The sequence below is a fragment of the Tenebrio molitor genome, chromosome 3 (assembly GCF_963966145.1).
Source record: "Tenebrio molitor chromosome 3, icTenMoli1.1, whole genome shotgun sequence".
In the NCBI taxonomy this organism is placed as follows: Eukaryota; Metazoa; Arthropoda; class Insecta; order Coleoptera; family Tenebrionidae; genus Tenebrio; species Tenebrio molitor.
The window spans coordinates 2,198,803-2,221,938 of NC_091048.1; the positions used below are offsets into that span (position 1 = coordinate 2,198,803).

At 33.3% G+C, this 23,136-nt stretch overlaps 2 protein-coding genes and 1 long non-coding RNA gene across 7 annotated transcripts; 2 read left to right on the forward strand and 1 right to left on the reverse strand.

Annotated features, from left to right (window-relative positions):
• The first annotated feature begins 266 nt into the window (after window positions 1-266).
• LOC138126137 (luciferin 4-monooxygenase-like) lies at window positions 267-7,601 on the forward strand. Of its 5 annotated transcripts, none has more exons than XR_011157651.1 (8): window positions 267-372; window positions 1,465-1,598; window positions 1,648-1,852; window positions 1,902-2,887; window positions 2,941-3,106; window positions 3,160-6,170; window positions 6,223-7,331; window positions 7,385-7,601. XR_011157651.1 is itself a non-coding variant. In XM_069041813.1 (6 exons), the coding sequence occupies exons 2-6, from the start codon at window positions 1,485-1,487 to the stop codon at window positions 3,267-3,269; spliced, it is 1,581 nt and encodes a 526-aa protein (XP_068897914.1). In that variant the 5' UTR covers window positions 267-372; window positions 1,465-1,484; the 3' UTR covers window positions 3,270-7,601. The 5 variants fall into 5 exon arrangements, 1 of the variants encoding a protein (XP_068897914.1); XR_011157650.1 differs by having other exon boundaries at window positions 6,223-6,919; window positions 6,977-7,601; XR_011157652.1 differs by having other exon boundaries at window positions 3,147-6,170; window positions 6,223-7,601.
• Window positions 7,602-17,453: 9,852 nt separating this feature from the next.
• Window positions 17,454-20,201, forward strand: LOC138126138 (luciferin 4-monooxygenase-like). The gene is made up of 6 exons (XM_069041814.1): window positions 17,454-17,593; window positions 18,251-18,381; window positions 18,431-18,635; window positions 18,682-19,667; window positions 19,721-19,886; window positions 19,940-20,201. The coding sequence occupies exons 2-6, from the start codon at window positions 18,268-18,270 to the stop codon at window positions 20,047-20,049; spliced, it is 1,581 nt and encodes a 526-aa protein (XP_068897915.1). The 5' UTR covers window positions 17,454-17,593; window positions 18,251-18,267; the 3' UTR covers window positions 20,050-20,201.
• Window positions 20,202-21,578: 1,377 nt separating this feature from the next.
• Window positions 21,579-22,759, reverse strand: LOC138126139 (uncharacterized). The gene is made up of 3 exons (XR_011157653.1): window positions 22,596-22,759; window positions 22,190-22,541; window positions 21,579-22,129 (listed from the first exon to the last, which is right to left on the reverse strand). It is a non-coding gene; the product is annotated as an uncharacterized lncRNA (long non-coding RNA).
• Between the last annotated feature and the right edge of the window lie 377 nt (window positions 22,760-23,136).

Consider the following 23,136-nt stretch of genomic DNA (forward strand, 5'->3'; position numbering starts at 1 on the left):
TTTCTTATGTAATTAAATTCACATCGGAATTTATTTTTATTAATTTGACTTTTTTTAATGTTTACTAACACGATATGAAATACGACTTTGTCAAAGTGAGCCACGCCTTTATTCTTGGCAAAAAAAATCTATTTGATGTTAATAAAAATTATGGCCACAGAAACGACGTTCCATTCAGAAGAATTATGTATTCAAATATGCATATTTGTCAGTTATTTTCCATCAGACTGAAACAAATCATTGCAATACCTGTTTGTGGACTGAATTTTTACGTTGACCTTAACTTTAAACCAAGATTCTTAGTAGTAATGATTATTATCTGGTAGTCGCTGTTCATTAAAAATTGTGTCTGTTTGTGGTTTTACATTTTTCGTAAGTTCGCAGTTTTCCAAAATTATTTAATGTTGGCAGTGACTCACATTGAAAAGGTTGCTAGGTGATCACTGCACTTCAAAACTTGCAATTGTTCGTCTAATTACCAGTGTTACCAACCCTTTATATCTGCCAAATAAATTTTCCTAGCATTATGTTTTGAACTTTTTTTTAATTTAAAATTTAATACCACTCCTCGCTGCGCTCGTCGTGCTCTAAAAAACGCGTGTGACAAAGTGGTGCCTTATAAAACTCGTATAATAAATTATTATTTCGTGTTCGCCGCCCGAGATACATAACGTGAAAAGTGGTGTATAACTGAATATATAAATTTTTCTGTTTATATACCTAATTTAACATCTATCAAAGACAACCTCAAAATTTACAATTAATTCATTTTTTTCAAAATTTTTGCCTAAACGAACTCGAAAAACGTTGTGTGAACCTCGCCCAAAAAGTGCCTTTTGTCCTCGCCTGTTTCAAGTCTCGGCTCCGCCTCGACTAAAAAACCCAACCTCAGACAAAAAAGATGCACTTTTTGGACCTTGATACACAAATAACTATTGCGTTTCGTTGTCACAATGAGCACTTTATGACACTAAAAACTGGTTCACAATAGATCAATTTTATAGCATGGTTTCTGGTGATTATTAAAATATGGGGTTGGTATTGATTTCAGTGTTAACTGTGATGTCATTTCAACCTGAACCCAGGTTTTGGATCAAAATAAACCATTAAGGGGGTAGATTATCATCATTGTAACAACATTTGGAAGACAATTTGAAATTTAATTTTCAAAGAAATGACATTGCTCATTAATACCAACCCAATGTCATTAAAATAAATGTCACTAGATAATTATTTTATACATTCAGTGGTAAAATTTTATTAACTATTTTCAAATAAATCAAAGTTTAGCTGAGTTTTTGTTTGATTTATCTCATTTATGTATTACGATAGACTGATTATTAAGCCGCCTTTGATGCTTTTTCCGCTGAGTATTGAAAAAATAGCATGTTACACTGGTTTCGAAAGACATAAGTATCGGAAAGTCTTGTAAAAATCGTATGACAATATACTATTTCTTGACAGGCTTACTTAAACACACCATCATGACCGATTTAGTAAAAGTAGGTCCTCCAGATAATTATAGACTTCCCAACAAATCTCTGGGAATAATATTTTTCAACGAAATGAGGAAGTGGAACCCCAGTCGCATTGCTTTGGTAAGAATTTTCACAAATTTTCTAAATAATTTAAAAGTCTTGATTCTAGATTGACTGGACAGGTGAAGAAGTGAATTACGGAAGAATCCTACAGTTATCTGTTAAACTGGCGTCACAATTAAAAGAAGCAGGAATAAAGAAGGGCGATGTTATTTCGATATTGTCCCAGAACCATTGGAAATATCAGTTAACGATCATTTCGGGATTTTACATTGGAGCTAAAGTGAATCTTCTCAATCCGGACTACACGCCAGGTGTGGACCAACTAATAAAGTAAAACGCTTGTCAAAATTAATCTTTTAGGAGAACTGAAACACTTCTTTTCAATTTGTCGACCAGTTATGGTCTTCTGCACAGTAAAGGTGTTGGAAAACCTTTTAAAACTAAAAGACGAAGATTATTTTCCCGCTAGAATAATACTTTACGACTCTGAATCTTCAGCAGACTTGGAAAATTTTGACGAATTTGTCGAAGCAGGAAGCTTTGATCATCGCTTTAGTCCCACTGAGGTCGACCCCCAAGAAGATGTCGCTCTTCTTTTGACATCTTCGGGCACGTCAGGCGTGCCAAAACTGATCCAACTAACTCACGCTAACTTCAGAATGACCATGGTCCATGCTGGAGAGCCAAGTTGGTTTGCTTTCACCGAAAACGAAACGATCCTGGCGTATCTGCCATTTTTCCATCTTTTGGGAACCGGACTCTGTCTTGGAACGATTTTGTACGGAGCGAAATTAGTGATTTTAGAAAAATTTGTTCCAGATCGCTTCTTGAATCTGATCCAAGAACACAAAATCACGAAGCTATTGGCAGTCCCTGCCATTTTTTTGTTTTTGGTGAAAAGTCCTTTGGTGCAAAAATACAATTTGTCTTCTGTCACGGATGTGTTGTGCGGGTCAGCTCCCCTTACCAGAGAGTTGGAAGAAGAAGTGGGGACAGTGTTGAAAATCAAATCTGTGCGACAGATTTATGGTTTAACAGAAATAAGTGGACTGGCCACTGCAACTCCTAAAAATGTAAAAAGAACCGGATCGACGGGACAAGTTGTAACCGCTCAGCAGATTAAAGTATGCGACCCTGAAACTGGCAAAGTTCTCGGAGCGAATGAATGTGGAGAATTGAGGATCAAGGGCGCTGGAGTGATGAAGGGTTATTTGGGGAACGACCATCTGACGGTGTTCGATGAAGAAGGGTATTTGAAAAGTGGTGATCTAGGGTATTTCGATGAAGAAGGGTTCTTCTATATTATGGATCGTCTCAAAGAGATGATCAAATACAAAGGTTTCCAAGTTAGTACAATTTAACGAAAAAGAGGTACACAGATGTTTTATTATGGATTTAGGTTGCACCAGCTGAGTTGGAAGCTGTTCTAATACAACATCCAGCAGTGAAAGATGTTGGAGTGGTTGGAATACCTGATCAGAAAGCAGGAGAAGTGCCTCTGGCCTTCGTAGTGAAACAACCAAATCAAAGTGTGAGTGAGGAGGAGCTGGTTCGTTACGTTGCTGGTAATTCAGAATAGATGTGTCAAATACGTTAAAGTGGAAGATTTCTATTGTAGAAAATATTTCCATTCAAAAGCATCTATACGGAGGGGTACGATTTATTGAACAACTTCCAAAAAATTCCACTGGCAAAACATTAAGGGCTAAATTGAAGGAATTACTGTAGGAAAATCAAGTTTCACTTGAAAAGTTTGTGGGTTGTGTGGAATTTATTTTTAACAATACAAAATTATGTTGTAAAAATACGTAGGTATTAATACTGTAACACCTATTTTTATTTTAGATTTAAAAAATACTACAATTAAATTTCGTTTTTGCCTAACTGTTGCCCTTAATAAAGTCCATTCAAAAATCAAAAAACCACCACCTGTTGCTTTAGGTTGGTAAAATTTAAAAAACCCTAGGTAGATATTTTTTCAGACTATGTTGATAACTATAAATTATGACATTTATTTGATTCAAAATAAAATTCAATTGCTTTGAATTTCGTTCAAATTGTTTTATTATTGCTCAGCACGTTTCATTTATTTATTGATTCTTATTATTTTTACTTAAACATGCCCAGAAAAACAAGACATTTAATAAACACTTAACCTCAAAATTACAATTCTCACCAAATTTTACACTAAACAGCATTGTCGATGGTAATTATCGAGGAAAATGCGACGTTGGTGGTTTTTTGATTTTTGAATGGACTTTTATGTAACGGGTGACTATTAAAATTTTCACTTGGAGTTGGCTTTGAACGAGTTTTTATTTTTTCTGTTACTTTAGACACACGCAAGAACGAACGACAAATGTCAGTCAGTACAATAGAAACATAACCTATAAAGGAGAAAAAACATTTATTGAAGTGTCAAATTTGTCAGTGTCTAAGGTGCGACGGAAAACAAAGAATGATCCATAGCCAACCCTAAGTGAAAATTTTAATAGTCACCCGTTATTACAGTGCATTCACATTTGTTTTAGACCAGAGTAGGCTATGGAAATTTGGCGAGTTGTATGGTAAGACTGTGGCTGAATGCTGAATGACAATATACATCATGTATATATTTGAGGTTACACTTTCTTGTCAAAATTCATGACCATGTAGCCAAGCATTATCATTTTCCAAACTACATGTTATCTATTGTATTGTGTAAATTGTTTTCAAATTTACAAAAAACTTCCAACAAAGAATAGAACACTGTAGAGTTCTGTGAATTATTTGATTTTCAAATTATATAAAACAATGTAATTTAAGTTACACAATTATGTAAAATTTTATAAAGTATAAAACATTTCTGCTAATTTGTCATTGCTTGAATCTTCTATTGTTCCAAGGACTGACGCTGCATTACCCCGTTGTACTGCAATGCTTATTCTTTGGCTCAAATAAGAAGTTGATCTTGATTCATTTGTAATCTTCTGTATTTTCTGACCAATCTCATTAATTTTTTTTTTGCGTCATCACCCCAAGGACCCAAAGTCTCAATAGCAATAGGTACGAAATGGTAATTATTATAAGTCTCCACAGTTACGTATTTCGATTTTTTTGCATTTTCTCGTAGGCGAGCAGCTTCTCCAGCTTTTTTTGAAGATAATTAAATATATGATTTAGCCAATGTATCCGTGCATGTTACATCCCATAAAAGAGGTTTGCCACATAACCAGGGAATTAAAGTTATACCGCCTGGTCGTTTGTTGTCTTTTCGATAATATCCATTTGGTTCTCTTATCGACGGAATTTCAGCTCGTTTAACAAGGTCAAGGATCATTTCATGACGTGCTCTTCTTCCAGCACTTCTGTAGCATGATAGACCATGATGGCCCAATTTATCGACAATTTCGCCGCATATACAGGGGTGGGGAACACACATTGGAATACCAAGTCGTAAACAAATTGAAATTCTGAAACATTGATTATCTAAAAGAGTACCTAAATTTGTAGAAGGGAGTGCATGTAGCCAAGCTCCAGATTCTTTTTCTTGAAGAGCTAATAATCGGGCTTGGTCTTTGTCTGTAGACATTCTATCTAATAATATTTTATAACAAATATTGTGAATTTTTTTATCCCAAATTTTCAGATCATAAGCCGTTGGAATTTCCAAAGGTTTCATGTTAGTAATTAAACTCCAATTTAAAATTGCTTCTTCATTAGCTGAATCATTTAGTTGCGAAATTGAATTTGGAAGTTTAAGTGACGATAATTGATTAGAAGAGTTCCAAGATCCAAGAAATGCCGGATAACATAGTTTGTTTACATCTCTAAGACCAAGTCCTTCTAGCTTTATCGGTAAAGTAGCTTGAATCCAACTGTTATCATTTTCCAAATTCACGTTACAAATTTTTAACTAAAGTCTATTCAAAAATCAAAAATCCACCACCTGTTGTTTTAGATTGGTAAAATTTAAAAAATCCTAGGTAGATATTTTTTCATACTGTATTGGTAACTATAAATTATGACATTTATTTGATTCAAAATAAAATTCAATTACTTTGAATTTCTTTCGTATTGTTTTATTAGCAGCAGGTTTCATTTATTTATTGATTCTTATTATTTTTACTTACTTATACATGCCCAGAAAAACAAGACATTTAATAAACACTTAACCTCAAAATTACAATTCTCACCAAATTTTACACAGAACAGCGTTGCCGATAGTAATTATCGAGGAACTGCGACGTTGGTGGTTTTTTGATTTTTGAATAGACTTTAGGTACATAGTTTCGAGGACTCAATAATGTGTTTAATTAGTGATAAATGTAAATATTGCACAAATTTAAAACTAATTTACCTACTCTGCCTACTCTGGTCTAAAACAAAAATGAATGTATTATGTATTCATTTTCTAAACGCATGAGGGTTGTCCATGATTTTTTGACACATTTCACACAGTATAGTAAAATTGACAATATAAACTGTCATCAACTGCCAGGTAGGTATCAAGTAAAAATGTTCTTCAACACGATGCCGAAAGTTGTGTCTCAAGAAACCAAGTGCAGCATCTTGAAATGTTATAAACACGTGAAGCAAGATAGGAGTGAGTTGATCTATCTGGTAACAAGGTTAACAGATATTTTTAACGTAACTAGTCCTCAATAGTCTTGAGAAATAAATTAGTAATTTCGATCTCTAGGTTGGACATCGTCTAATTAACGATGTTATAACAGAAAAACTAGGAAGCCTGCAAGATTCAGCATCAGATGATGCAAAATTCGATTCTGATAGTGAAATGATGGAGGAAGATCAAATCTAAGTTAAGTTTAAAATATTGCCTCTAAAATCAAAGAGAAGTAAGGCTTCTTTACCATTGTAATTTACGAATTTTATAAATATAATTACATGATTCTTCAGAAAATGAAATAGTTATTTACATTAGAGTACGGGATGTGAATTTTCCGGCACGACAACTGGTTTCGGGCACGATGGCGCAGCCGAGTGCCTGATTAGTTGGAGGGCCGGAAAATAAGTCCCGTACGACATTTGTATTAGACTTTTCGGCTGACCAAAATATTAAATCTTTTAAAAATCAAGACTAATTTTATTGTAGAATTTGACATCGTCAATAAAGAATCGAATGCTGTGGAATCAATTCCTTGACGACCGTGACCGCTCATTTGTTTTTTTCCTAACAAATTATTTGCCGGCTAAATTTTCACGGTCGTGCTTCAAAATTTGATTTTGGTGTATTAATCGAGTGAAAAAAATGTCTAGTATATAATATAGAGTGAGTTAAATGTGACACCAGAGTACAACTAGTGGCAGGACTAAATTCTGAATTATTACCACAAAAATCGAAACAACGTTACATAGGACAATTTTTTCTCACGAAAGTATGTAATAACTATTCTTTAATTCACAAATTTTTAATAAACCATATTTTATTACAGACAGTTTTATTAATAGGTGTTTGTGGTGCCTGGCTCCGAAAGGAGTTATATACTCTGAAAATGGAAAATGTCAAGAGAAGATATTATATTGATAATTGACACAAAAACCAATATTTGTAGATCGTTTGCCATTACCAATCCAAACTGGGTTGAAACTGTGAAGAAATATATGGAAGTCAGGTTAAATTGGTATTAATACAATTAAAACAATTTCAAATAAAATTGACAAATATTTGAACCTTGATTGCTCTATGGACACAAGATTGAAGTTCCTAAAATGATTCGTGATGACTGATGGCCTTCCTTCAACATCAAAAACAAAATTTACTGTGTTGCAGCTACAGCTCAAACAATGGTGAGTTGTGTCACAAACTTCGATACAGTGCTTTAATCTACTTGAATTTTTAGCAGTTGCTTCCAATGTAACCATCCAACATTGAGAATTCCATCATCAGTACCGTAAGAGAAGCACCAGTACAACATATTGACATTCAACCCAGAAGTAATAAAGCTGACAGTTACCAAATTGTTTCTGCATTGTTCTCGAAAGTGGAGAATTGTAACAATAATGTTTACAACTGTAATTTTACAAAATAAATTATGTTAATGTTGCAAATTATTAAAATGTCTTGTACTTAACCACTACTTCCTGGTGAAAACGAATCATCTTTCTTCAGGTGAATACAAGATTTTGGGGTTAGAATGTTTTGTAAATTTTTATTTTCCAGTTGCACTTTAGCACTAACAGCTAGTACTGGATAAAGTAGGTACACAAAACTATATATCAACTTCTGTGGTTTTGTTTTATTGTGCAATTTTGCAGATATTTATGAAATACCTGACAATTGTCAAACTTTTTGACATATAAAGCTGCCAACCCAATAGGTTGTATTTTCCCTGTTACGATTATTTTCTTTTTCGATCGATATAAATTAAACAAACACATTTATCGGAAAAATTATACAGGGAAATGTGTTTTTTTATACTAAATTAAAGTAACGTATGGACACTTTAATTTTAAAGTAACTGTGAAAAGAATAAATCAACGGTGTCCGCACATTTTTCCCGTACTCCACTAGATTTTTCCCACATTCCACTAGAAATTTTTGACATTGTACGGGAAATCGCACCTCCCTTGACCTAAAGTGTAAGGTAACGCTATATTTCCCAGATTGGGAGGCCGAAAACGTTTTATTTTATAAAATTCCAATCTATAATAATTATTATGGTTGTTTGTGCTTTCACTCCAAAATGACATTTTATACTGTCATGGTTTGTACAAAGTCATGACCAACCCTCATGCATTTAGAAAATGAATACTGATATCACCCATGGGTGATATCAAGGCGGTCTAAAGTTACAGGCCAGGACGCTGGCTGTATTGCCACATTCCCTGGTAGGCCATTCCATGACCTATGATGTTCCTAAAATTTTGAAACTAATTCGACATTTAAAATAAATTTTGACAAGTCCTTGGTCAAATTCGTCAAATTGAATTAAAAATGTCATTTAAGTGTACCAAATTGCAATTCAAATTATGCATCTTCTTCTTCAAATTACGTGGGTACAGTTAATTTCGAAATTATAAAGTACAACTAATTTTCTACAGTGTAAAATGCACTTACATTTTTTGTCAAAGATCAATGTCAATTTTGACAAACAAAATGCCTAATCTAACCAAAAGTGGCGAAAGTGGTCATTCTTTCCAAATTAGAAGAAGGGTGGTCGATCCGGCGGGTAGCCCAATATTATAACATCGCGAAGAGCACCGTGTAGAGGATAAAACAAACAATATTATGGTGCTCTAAAATATCAGCGACATTTATGTTGTCAGACTTACCTAACCTATATAAAAATATGACGTCCAAATTTCAAAAAGGCATCTTCACATGTGGAAAAAACTGTAATAAATCGACTTCTTGATTTTTGAGGTGTACTCGATAATTTTGAAATTAACTGTACCTGTATTTAAGTTTCCATCAAATGTGAAAGAGATTTTAAATATCGCAAACATTTTTCGCTAGAATGTACCCACGTCAAAATCTAGTTACAAAATATATTTAGGTTATGTTTCTTTTTAAATCATTGAACTAAAAATGTTTTGAACTTTGAACACTTGAAGTGAAATGCAGCAACTAAAAAACTGGAGCAATTTGATAAAGTTTATAAAAAAAACACAAAGACAAAGAGAAGGTGACACACGACACACTGAAAACAGGTAACAAACTAAACAACAAACAAAATTGAAAATCGCTTTCCATACCTATCTATTTGAGTCAGATTCCACCAAGATATTATGGGTAAAACATCTCTAATACTCATCATAGTTAATCAATCAGCTTTAATTAGGTTTTCACAATGCAAGATGCTGTTTTTCTACATAGTTGGGTAAAATCAGAAACGTTTTTTATTGAAGATATGGCTTTATAATATAATAACTTGTGATGGCCTTCTTCTCTCGTGCCAATAGAACCACCCTAGTTTGTTTTGAACCTTTCATTTTAACCTTTTTACAAAATATACTTAAATAATTTTGCAATTTATTTGACAATGTCAATTTAAACAAATGACTAGTTCGAAAAATCAAAAAATCATAGATACCAACCGGGCGATATGAAAATAACTAGTGATTTAACCAACCTAATAACTGCAATTTTGATTTTGACAGTCCAGATGTTTTTTGAATGGACTTTAGCCATACGAGAGGCTAAATAACCCAGGACGATCCTTACCAATACGCATGCGTTAGTAACTTGTGTGCTTTGTTGTTACATGTACCGCATGGTACTGTACCGCGTGCTGCACGTTAGGCAAAGAACAGTAGATGAGTAGAACACAAACTAAAGATATAATTATGTTTTTAGAATATTTTAATAGGTCTATTATTGTATTCAATTTGGAGTCGTTTATGGCTATCTATTAAAGCACTAGTAGTTTAATAGATGTCTAAAATTTTTTTATCAATATTTCAGTGTATTATTGTCATTTACACCAAAAAACTTCCAATATTAATGTTCAAACTCTACTTTTTAACATATGTTGCAGATGTAGTTGCATCCGCTATCTTGAATTACCAATTACATAATACAAAATTCCCTAGAATTTGAAAATTTATTTTTTTTATTTAAAAATTTAAAAAAAAATCAAAAAAATTACATAAAAAACTCGCCTACGGGTCGTTTTCTAGACCTGGGATTTGTGTGCCAAATCAACCCTTATAAAACTCGTTGTCCAAACAATTCATCACACTTTTTTTAGCAGCAACATCTAAAATCGTTTCCTGGGAAACGCATACATTTAGTAGAGTTACCTTCAGGAAGGCGTGTGTGATCGGTTATCTTAAAATCGTTTTCATTTCAAAACTAATATACTTTTCACGTTTGTTGTTGTAGAATCCTTGTTGGATTAAATATTAAAATTCACAGTTAACAGTTGACGCGCGAGTTCTGGGACACCTGTATAAATGAGTTTACTACATAAAGAAGATCTTTTATTGTATTGTTTCTTATTAGATATGCAAGTGTTGTTCTAATTTTTAAACAATAAATTTGCGATATTTTCTAATGGGGAGAACAAAATTGTTATATTTAAATTGGAAATGCCCACCTCGCGTTAATTTATAGCCAAGCAGTTTCGATAGCCCGGAACACCACAGAGCATCTGAAAGATTATCTTATCAGTAACAGTAATGAGCACCGTTATTTTTCTGTCCCCAAGGTGGTTTTAAACTATATACTTATTACAATGCGATAACGCATTTTTGAACTGTCGTAAAATTAGATCACTCAAATTTGACAAATGCAAATATAATGACAGGTTTAGTGGATTTAGAATTTTTTCACTAAATGTTGGTGAAGCAATGTTGCCAGACTGTGGTAGGCCATTCCATAGCGCACTGTCTTTGGTCAGTGTCATGGCCTGGTAAATGAAGATCGCCTTGGTGATATTCATAAAAATTAGAACATGCTTATACTTATAATAATTCATAAAATGTAAGTAAATACTTTTGTAGAATTTAAGGAGATGCTAGTACTTAAGGTACAGTTAATTTCAAAATTATAGAGCACACCTAATTTTCTACATTGTGAAATGCACTTCCATTTTTTGTCAATGATCAATGTCAATTTTGACAAACAAAATGCCTAATTTAATCGAAAACCCGAAAGTGCTCATTCTTTCCAAATTAGAAGAAGGGTGGTCGATCCGGAGGGTAGCTCAGTATTTTAACATCGTGAAGAGGATAAAACAGACAATATTATGGACATTATGGTGTTCTAAAATATCAGCGACGTTTTATGCTGTCAAACTTACCTAACCTATATAAAAAATATGACGGTCAAATTTCAAAAAGGCATCTTTGCATGTGGAAGAAACTTTAATAAATCGACTTCTTGATTTTTCAGGTGTACTCTATAATTTTGAAATTAACAGTAGCATTAGCATATGCTTAGAAAGTCATAGAGGATAAGTTTCTACTACTGGCTATATTAATAAAATAGAGAGTAACTACTCACAAAAATAAGCATATACTTATAAAATCACATGTCTACTGTTCAATTGACTTATAAGTCAATTTACTAAACAAGCATCTGTTTGTGAATATGGATTCAAGTATATACTTTTAGGTTGAACTGATAATTTTATCTAAAGACTGATGCTTATAAGTATTTGTTCTATAAGTAGATAGTAATTTTTATTTTTGTAACTTCTCTATTTTATGAATTATAAACAGTAGTAGAAACTAATCTCTCTATGATTTTCTAAGCATATGCTAATGCTACATTAAGTACACTTCTGTTCAGTGAAAAAGCATACACTTACATTTTGCTTGTGTAAATCAGATTTACCATTACCTGATGTCACTGTCAATGTCAGTGCCAGGTAATTGAAATATTTCGATTTCAGTCAGTAAAAGTGTACTTCATTCCACCTCTAATTTTACTGTTATCAACATTATAGGTATTATTCTTTATTTTCAAGGTTTATTGTTGGTTCTTATAAGTCCGGTATAATCAAAATTCGTTTGTAAATTCTTACCTGGTAACTTAATATGGATAAACATGGAAACAAACATCAAGTAAATTTACACAACCAAAAAATCGCAAAAATCTCTCTCAACACTTGTATGCTTTTTCCGTGAACAGAAGTGTACTAGCACTTCCTTAAATTCTGCAAAAGTATTTACTTACATTTTATGAATTACAAATATTAGCATGTTCTATTTTTTATGAATATCACCCAATAACTCGATAAGTTAAATTTGTATATTTTCATTAAATATTATTTTGCTCAGTTCGCATTTTTTAATCGATTTTTTCAAAATTCCAGTTTACAACTATTTATGACCTTGTTTTTACGTACCTACCTAACTTTTATTCACGTCTGCTACATCTTGTTTGTCTCATTAATTCGGATTATTTTAATTTTTCCATTATTTGCATATTCTTCTGTTTTTAGTAGCTACATATAAGCTGGGGCCTGTTTCATAAAAATTACAATTTACAATTTAACAAATGACAATTACAATTGTACAATTGACAAATCTGACAAATATACGTTTCATAAAAATGTTTGTCAATTTTGTCAATTGTAGAATTTTTTACAAATGTCACAAATGTCAGTAAAACAAACTGTTTATAAATAACATTTATTTTTTGTTGCTTTCTATCATCATTCGCAAAATGGCATCCCTCCTAAAGTGGACGCACCTGAGTTCCTCCACCAAGCCTCAGGTAGCTATAATCCACTATCCGAATTCCTCCAGAACACCTTGCCGAAAGGACTAGATTTAGCGCAGCATGCTAACTAATTACTTATATCATGGACCATTGTAATAAAATAGAAACTTGTTTCTTGTTATTTGCCCTGTTTCATATTGCACAATCTGCCTTGAAACAAATTCTTGCTTTAGGGTGGTTTGTCTACTAACTTTTTTATTTTTGATGCACCTTTTATTTTGGCATAAATTTGGGATTGAAACTGCAATAAAACTTCAATAAACTGATACAAATTAGGATGGTTTTGGTAAAAAGTTGTGTTAAATTTCGCATGAAATGATTCGCATGCGTTTGTTGTGCGATATGATACATTGGAAGCACTTGCCCATATGTGGCGAAGAAATAGAGCTTCTTCACTGATGTAATTATCAATTATATAATCACTGAATTGAACAATACCAGAGTTGTTGCAAGGTAGTATTTCACATAATCCTAAGAAATACTCTTCAACATCACTAGGCTTTAAAAAAGGCATTCCGAAAAACAATTTTAAAAAATGCCCCTCTACTGAACTGGGATCTATGTAAAATTTTGTTAACCCCAAATATTGGATTTTTCTGTACCATGCTTATGCCTTGTGCTAGATGAAAACGGCAACCAATTATTTTAGCAGTGGGCCACTTAAAATTAACTGCCTTGTGAATTACAATTTCAAAATCTATCACAATTTCAGTCGGACAAAATTGAAAATTAAATGTGTTACATGTGCGCTAGGTGGTATTGATAACTCTGGAGGAACTCGTTCGAAGGATTAAGTAGACCCTTTTGGGTGTTCGGATTAAATCAGGTAAACTGGAGGAATTCAGACGCGCCGTCTAAAGTTGATGCAAGTGTCTTTATTGAGAGAAATTAATCTCAAAAAATATTCAATGCATATTTCCTACTCATAAATGTACAATTGACAAATACAATTTACAAACGACAAACAACAAATGACAATTGTCATTCGGACCAAATATTAGGATTTTGGTTTCATAAAGCAATTGTCACTAATCACATTTGTAAAATAATCATGCACAATTTGCTAAACCTTCCAACTTAAATAAATTGTCATATTTAATTTGACAATTGTGCTTAAACAAATAAAATAGGATGAAATTAATAAAATAAACATAAATATAAAGAATAATGTATGACAGCAGCAGCGAAGAGGAAGTTCAAGAAGTAATATTAGTTTAAAGACCAAGAAATTTTTGATTAAGAAACATTTTCATTTCCATGCTGAATATGAATTCAACGAAAGATTTCGATTAAAGGTAGCCATCTATATACGAGTGAGATTTCCTCAAGGTTCGACCTGAACAGTCCAAGCCTTGAGGAATTCCTCAACGTGTGTGGCGGCGTCCTTGATTCCGCGGTGGGTGGGAAAGACACAAAAATCCCAAACAAAATTTCCTCCCTGAGGCTGGATTTTCCCAGTCTCTTGCTGCGTATATGTGTTGTCATTATCGTATCTTCTTTAGCGACAAAAGGGGTAACCAATAAAAGAAGCTGATGTAAATATGTATCGTGGTGCACTGCAATCACACAACCGACAGCCGCTAAAATATTATGATCCATTGATACTATGATGAAAACAATTTACAAAACCACGAGAACAACCAACAACCACCACCAGTCAGCACAGAACTAGTGTGTTGATCTGGAGTTGAACCTGGAGAAAATCTCCGAAGTTTTTCCTTGAGGAAAATCCTCTCCGTGTGTGGGCTAGGATTTCGTAAAGGAAATCTTCAAGGAAAACCACGAGGCTTTTTCTTGGGGAAATCCCGCTCGTGAATGGCTACCTTAAGAGCTGAAAATATAGAAATGATTTTAAATGAAGTTGGGGAAAGAGTACCGCACCCAACAAAGAGGAATAAAGCGTTAGTTCCACAACAGCAATTTCTGATAGCCCTACATTGGTTAGATAATGGAGGGCAATATCGTGCAGTAGGAAATATGTATGGAATATTTTTTGAGATTAATTTCTCTCAATAAAGACACTTGCATCAATTTTAGATGCCAAAAATAAATGTTATTCATAAACAGTTTGTTTTACTGACATTTGTGACATTTGTAAAAAATTCTACAATTGACAAAATTGACAAATATTTTTATGAAACGTATATTTGTCAAATTTGGCAATTGTGCAATTGTAATTGTCATTTGTTAAATTGTAAATTGTAATTTTTATGAAACAGGCCCCAGATCAACACACTAGTTCTGCGCTGACTGGTGGTGGTTGTTGGTTTTGTAAATTGTTTTCATCATGGTATCAATGGATGATAATATTTTAGCGGCTGTCGGTTGTGTGATTGCAGTGCACCACGATACATATTTACATCAGCTTCTTTTATTGGTCACCCCTTTTGTCGCTAAAGAAGATACGATAATGACAACACATATACGCAGCAAGAGACTGGGAAAATCCAGCCTCAGGGAGGAAATTTTGTTTGGGATTTTTGTGTCTTTCCCACCCACCGCGGCCTCAAGGACGCCGCCACATACGTTGAGGAATTCCTCAAGGCTTGGACTGTTCGGGTCGAACCTTGAGGAAATCTCACTCGTATATGGCTACCTTAATCGAAATCTTTCGTTGAATTCATATTCAGCATGGATATGAAAAATGTTTCTTAATCGCAAATTTCTTGGTCTTTAAACTAATATTACTTCTTGAACTTTCTCTTCGCTGCTGCTGTCACACATTATTCTTTATATTTATGTTTATTTTATTCATTTCATCCTATTTTATTTGTTTAAGCACAATTGCAAATTAAATATGACAATTTATTTAAGTTGGAATATTTAGCAAATTGTGGATGATTATTTTACAAGATTAGTGACAATTTAATTAAACCAAAATCCTAATATTTGATCCAATGACAATTGTCATTTGTTGTTTGTCGTTTGTAAATTGTATTTGTCAATTGTATATTTATGAAACGAAACTTTTGACAAATCCAACAAATTTGTCGATTTGTAATTGTCATTTGTGAATTGTAATTTTTATGAAACGGGCCCCTGGTATATTTATTTTCAATTTTACAATGTATTTGCAAAACAATGTATACAGGGTGTCTTCGAAGTTGAGGCGTTCCTTGTAACACAAGGTATTATACATTATTCTTAAGAATTTTAGCCTGAATCTTCAGTTGTAATACGACGAGTGGTCAATGCTATGCCGATTACTTTTTGTGGTGGTGTTACGAATGCCAACGGCGCTGGGATATGAATTTGACGAGTGCGTTAGCACGAGTCGAATTCGAAAGCGCCGTTGACATGAGTATATTTATGAAACTATATGAATCACCCTGTATATAACATAAGTATATGTATACTCAATTCTTAACCCGGCGGCACGGCAATTTTGCCGGAGTACATACACTATTACGGATATTACTATCAAGTAATAGAATGTTAAGGAACTTCCTCACGATATGACATAAGTATAAAAATATACCTTTTTGAATTTCAACCACCAATGTGTTCTCTAAATCCAGAATTTTTAAATTTTTAAAAAGAGATTGCGGTACTATTCCCGTTGCTGAAACTGTAAAAGGTGAAATTTTTTCTAAACACCAAAGATTTCTCATAGCAACAGAGAGCTCTAAATGTTTATGAATTTTTGTGTTATATGTCTGTGTTATATTATGTGCATTTGGAACAGCTATGTATATCTAAAAGATATGCTTGTTTTTTTTTGTTTATTTAAAATAATAATGTCTGGTCTGTTATGCTTAATATGAATGTCAGTTAAAACTGTTCGATCAAAATATAATTTGTAATTGTCATTTTCCAAACAACTTTCTGGTGTATAACTATAATGTGGTTGTGTATTTTTTAATAAATTGAATTTAACAGCTAAATTCATGTGTATAATTTTAGCGAATATATCATGACGTTTCTTATATTCGCTTTGAGCCAAAACGGTGCAAGAAGAAATGATGTGTTCAATTATTTCCCCTTCAGTTCCGCAAATCCTATATTTATCAATGATCGATTGCAAACCGCATATGTTTTTTTTATAATTTCTTTTTCCGATAATTTTTCACAAATTATTGTTTGTAAACAATAATTCGGTAACAAGATCGATTTTTGTTTTACTCGCCTGTCAATGTGACGTCAAGAAAATGCTGACAATGTCACGTTTTCCATTTATTATAAAAGTTTGATGGTTGTAGAAAAAATCATGTATGAAACACGTTGCGAAAGAAGTGTTTAGGCACTTGATGTGTTGACCAACTCGGCATTCGCCTCGTTGGTTAACTTCACATCGCGTGCAAAAAACACTTTCGTTTCGCAACTTAGTTCATAAATAGCTATTTTATATAAAATGGATTATTGTGGAATAAGATTTTAATAAAATGTAGTTATAATTGTCACAAGCAATAAACTGTTCAAATGACTGAAGCAACAAGCAACAAACAACATCTCTGAAGCAATACTACATTTCTTTGAAACATGTGTATTTCTTATGTAATTAAATTCTATTTCAACTGTCCCAAATTAATTAATTTTTATTAATTTGATTTTTTTTTAATTATTAGTAACACAATATGACATACGAGTACAACTTTGTCAAAGTGAGTCACGCTTTTATTCCTGGAAAAAAAAATCTATTTGATGTTAATAAAAATTATAGCCACAGAAACGACGTTCCATTCAGAAGAATAATGTATTCATATATGTATATTTGTCAGTTATTTTCCATCAGACTGAAACAATTCCTTGCAATACCTGTTTGTGGACTAAATTTTTACATTGACCTTAATTTTTGAACGAAGATTCTTAGTAGTAATGATTATTATCTGTTAGTCGCTGTTCATTAAAAATTGTGTCTGTTTGTGGTTTTACATTTTTCGTAAGTTCGCAGTTTTCCAAAATTGTTTAATGTTGGCAGTGAAGTGACTATGAGTAAAGTTGCTAGGCGATCACTGCACTTCACGACAATTCAAAACTTGCAATTGTTCGTCTAGTTACCAGTGTTACCAACCCTTTGTATCTGCCAAATAAATTTTCCTAGCATTATGTTTTGAACTTTTTTTTAATTTAAAATTTAAAATAAGGACAAAATAGAAAAAATATTAAATTACTCTCGTTTTATAAGCCATTTTGTCGCACATGTTTGCTTTATACCACTCCTCGCTGCTCTCGTCGTGCTCTAAAAAACGCGTGCGGCAAAGTGGTGTCTTATAAAACTCGTATAATAAATTACTATTTCGTGTTCGTGGCCAGAGATACATAACGTAAAAAGTGGTGTATAACTAAATATATAAATTTTTCAGTGTATATACCTATACCTAATTTAACATCTATCAAAAATAACCTCAAAATTTACAATTAATTCATGTTTTTCAAAATTTTTGCGCAAACGAACACGAAAAACGTTGTGTGAATATCGGCCAAAAAGTGCCTTTTGTCCTCGCCTGTTTCAAGTCTCGGCTCCGCCTCGACTAGAAAACCCAGACTCAGACAAAAAAGATGCACTTTTTGGACCTTGATACTTATTTGTTGACAGGCTTACTTAAACACACCATGACCGATTTAGTAAAAGTAGGTCCTCCAGATAATTATAGACTTCCCAACAAATCTCTGGGAATCATATTTTTCAACGAAATGAAGAAGTGGGACCCCAGTCGCATTGCTATAGTAAGAATTTTCACAAACTTTCTAAATAATTTCAACGTCTTGATTCAAGATTGACTGGACAGGTGAAGAAGTGAATTACGGAAGAATCCTAGAGTTGTCTGTTAAACTGGCGTCACAATTAAAAGAAGCAGGAATAAAGAAGGGCGATGTTATTTCGATATTGTCCCAGAACAATTGGAAATATCAGTTAACGATCATTTCGGGATTTTACATTGGAGCTAAAGTGAATCTTCTCAATCCAGACTACACGCCAGGTGTGGACCAACTAAAGTAAAACGCTTGTCAAAATTAATCTTTTAGGAGAACTGAAACACTTCTTTTCAATTTGTCGACCAGTTGTGGTCTTCTGCACAGTAAAGGTGTTAGAAAATCTTTTAAAACTAAAGGACGAAGATTATTTTCCCGCTAGAATAATACTTTACGACTCTGAAGCTTCAGCAGACTTGGAAAATTTTGACGAATTTGTCGAAGCAGGAAGCTTTGATCATCGCTTCAATCCCACTGAGGTCGACCCCCAAGAAGATGTCGCTCTTCTTTTGACATCTTCGGGCACGTCAGGCATGCCAAAACTGATCCAACTAACTCACGCCAACTTCAGAATCACAATGCTCTATGTTGGAGAGCCAAATTGGCTCGATTTCACCGAAAACGAAAGGATCCTGGCGTATCTGCCATTTTTTCATCTTTTGGGAACCGGACTCAGTCTTGGAGCGATTTTGTACGGAGCAAAATTAGTGATTTTAGAAAAATTTCTTCCAGATCGCTTCTTGAATCTGATCCAAGAGCACAAAATCACGAAGCTATTGGCAGTCCCTGCCACTCTTTTGTTTTTGGTGAAGAGTCCTCTGGTGCAAAAATACGATTTGTCTTCTGTCACCGATGTGTTGTGCGGGTCAGCTCCCCTGACCAGAGAGTTGGAAGAAGAAGTAGGGACACTGTTGAAAATCAAATCTGTGCGACAAATTTATGGTTTAACTGAAATAGGTGGACTGGCCACTGTAACTCCTAAAAATGTAAAAAGAACCGGATCGACGGGACAAGTTGTAACCGCTCAGCAGGTTAAAGTGTGTGACCCTGAAAGTGGCAAAGTTCTCGGAGCGAACGAATGTGGAGAAGTGAGGATCAAGGGCGCTGGAGTGATGAAGGGTTATTTGGGGAACGACCACCTGGCGGTGTTCGATGAAGAAGGGTATTTGAAAAGTGGTGATCTAGGGTATTTCGATGAGGAAGGGTTTTTCTATATTATGGATCGTCTCAAAGATATGATCAAATACAAAGGTTTCCAAGTTAGTATAAATTAATGAAATAGAAGTACACAAATGTTTTATTATGGATTTAGGTTGCACCAGCTGAGTTGGAAGCTGTTCTAATACAACATCCAGCAGTGAAAGATGTTGGAGTGGTTGGAATACCTGATGAGAAAGCAGGAGAAGTGCCCCTGGCCTTCGTAGTGAAACAACCAAAGGAAAGTGTGAGTGAGGAGGATCTGGTTCGCTACGTTGCTGGTAATTCAGAATAGATGTGTCAAATACGTTAAAGTGGAAGATTTCTATTTTAGAAAATATTTCTATTCAAAAGCATCTATACGGAGGGGTACGATTTATTGAACAACTTCCAAAAAATTCTACTGCCAAAACATTAAGGACTAAATTGAAGGAATTACTGTAGGAAAATCAAATTTCACTTGCAAAGGTTGTGGGTTGTGTGGAATTTATTTTTAACAATACAAAATTATGTTGTAAAAATACATATTAATACTGTAACGCCTATTTTTATTTTAGATTTAAAAAATGCTACAATTAAATCTCGTTTTTGCTTAACTGTTACCCTTAATATCTCGATAAAGCTAAATTTGTATATTTTCATTAAGTAAATATTATTTTTCTATAATTGATTCAAAAAATTGAAATTCACGCATAGTTATCTGTGCCTAAAGTGGGTCATTTTCTGACGTGTATTTTTTTTTTGCATTGTTAGTAAGATCGAAACCATAGAAACCATACAAAACAGTGTGTGAAATGCAATTTCACGCATACGACTATTTCTGTTTTTCATTTCACGCACTGTTTTTTATTAGTTACCTAGCAACATGGTCACTGCATTGAAACTTCAGAGTTTCTTCAAAAATTTGAATTTTTAATTTCAATTTTTTGAATTAATTATAGAAAAAATATTGTTTATATTTCGTGCGCGAAGATGTTTTTGTGCATTCAAAGGCTTATACTGCCTCGACCTTCGTCTCGGCGTAAAAGACCTTTTCATGCACAAAAAACACTCTCTTCGCGCACTTAATACAAAAATAACTATTTGCTCAGTTCGCGTTTTTTTAATCGATTTTTTCAAAATTTCAGTTTCAAATTATTTATGGCCTTGGATTTACGTAACTAACTTTTATTCACGTCTGCTACACCTTGTTTGTCTCATTAATTCGTAGTGCACTGACCGGCACAAAAAACGACTCACCTTGAATTTTATTAAGTATAATTAAGTAATTCATTGTCTTAGGGCCGGTTGCACCAACGCCAGTCAAAGTTAACTGTGGGTTAAAATGCTTCGTTACTTTAGTTACCTATTGTTATAACAATGTTTTCGTATATTTTAATCTGTAGTTAAATTTAACTAACGTTGGTGCAACCGGCCCTTAGAAATTTTTTTTTATATCATGTTGTATGCGAAAAATTGAAAAAATTCCCACACACTAAAGATTTGTCGAATTTTGTCGACGCGTTTCATCCAACCAAGTTGGCATCATCAGGACGATGAACATGTTGTATGTGTTATTTTAAGTTATTCTTTGCCAAAGAATATCCGACAAACAAAACATTAAACACAGCAAATAACATTTTAATGAAAAAAAAAACTAATTTTTGAAAAAAAAAATTATGTTATGAAAAATTGCCAAAATTTGAACAGCATTTTGAATTAGTATCTCGTATTGTCAAATTAAATCTTTTAACACGTAAATCAACCGACAAAAACACAACATGGAAGTAGCGCAAATTTTCTAATATGTAATTACTAGGGCCCGGATTTTAGGCAATTAAAAAGTCGGAAATAGGTGCCTAAAATAGTCCCTTAAACTACTACAAATAGTCCCTTAAAAACTGAAAATAAGCCATACTAGGTCCTTAAAGTTGTGGTTAATTAAATTAAAAAATGTGTTTTTAAAGTTTTAAGTAGGTACACACAACAAGATATTTACTAATTATTTTTTATTAATTAATATACAATACTACAAGTTTGTTAGTTATTTACATTGTTACGTATTTACATTGCATACAAGATATTGCTCTAAATTTTCTACTTTAAAACATTGTCGGTTATCCACCAAAATGGACTTATATTTTGAAAAACTTCTTTCTACCTCGCAAGAGGTAATGGGCGCAAATTTGTAATAAATTTCTTCCATTTTGGTGTCATGTTCCGGCACATCTTCACCTCTAAAAATTCTTGCCAATTCTAGAAGAAATTTGTATCCAGGATTTTTTTCAGTAACATCTTCAAGTTTTTTTAATGCTACTGCTGCTACAGGGCCTGGAGATTTTTTTAGGGAGGTAAATACGTTTTCAACAATTTTGATTGAATCGGTTAAAGGTAACCCATTTTTTTCCAATTGAGTAATACTTTCGCAGATTATTTTAAAATTACTGCGAACATAAATTAATTGGTTTTTTATTCCGGGTTTCTTCATTATAGACTGTGCTTTTTGAATAGCAACAGCAGAACTTCCATCAAAGGACATGACAACCTGTGAGTAGTTAAAAACAGTTTAACAATCAATTAATTTGCTTATCTTTTATATACTTACTTCTTTAATGGAATCAAAGTGTTCGCTGTAAAACATAGCAGCCTGAAGCCATGTTCCCCATCGTGTTAAAATTGGCTGTGGAGGCAGTGGCATTTCTTTTAGTTTTTCTTTGTACATTTCAAAGGTGCCTTAACGAAAAATTTTTTCACGTTCGAAATTAAATTATCCACATCTTCATATTGATAGCGAATTTTTTCAGCCACTAGATTTAAAGCATGCGCTAAGCATGTGACATGCACAATTTTTGGATAAAACACCTTAAGGTGTCTACCAGATTTTATCATATATGGTGCTCCATCCGTTACAAACAAAAGAAACTTTTCAGCAACAACTCTGGTACTCCACAAGATTTCTACGCATAGAAATTTTAAATCAAAATAAATTTAAAAAAGTGAAAAACCCTTACCTAAAGATTGATTTACGAATCTAGCTATTGTCTCATGATTTGTTCTTTCTAATTGTTTAGACGCCAAAAGATAAGATTTTCCAGGTTCATCTTTTGAAAGTTTCCCAACCAGACAATTCGCCACATATCGCCCAAGTGCATCTGTTGTTTCGTCAACTGAAACCCATATGTTAAAAGGATCCAGCTCATTCCGAATGCGGTCAATATTGTCTAAAAGTGAAAATAATTTTAAATTAAATATTAAAAGATAGTATGTTCATACATCTTTGTAGCATTTTGGTAAATAATTTTTCCGTAAAGTAGACTCATCCGGAATTTTTCTACCACAATATTTTGTCAGAAAATTCTGAAACGCAGGATTTTGTAGTTTGTGCCATGGTATATTGGCAGCTAAAAAGACGTTACAAAGTTCCATATTGAATGTACTATTTGCCGATTCCTCCAAGTTCTGTGTCAGCAACGTTTGCCGAAGCGGTGTCATAATGTTCTCTTTATGGATGGCCGTTTGCTCATGCTGTTGCAAGTGACATTTTTTTTCGCA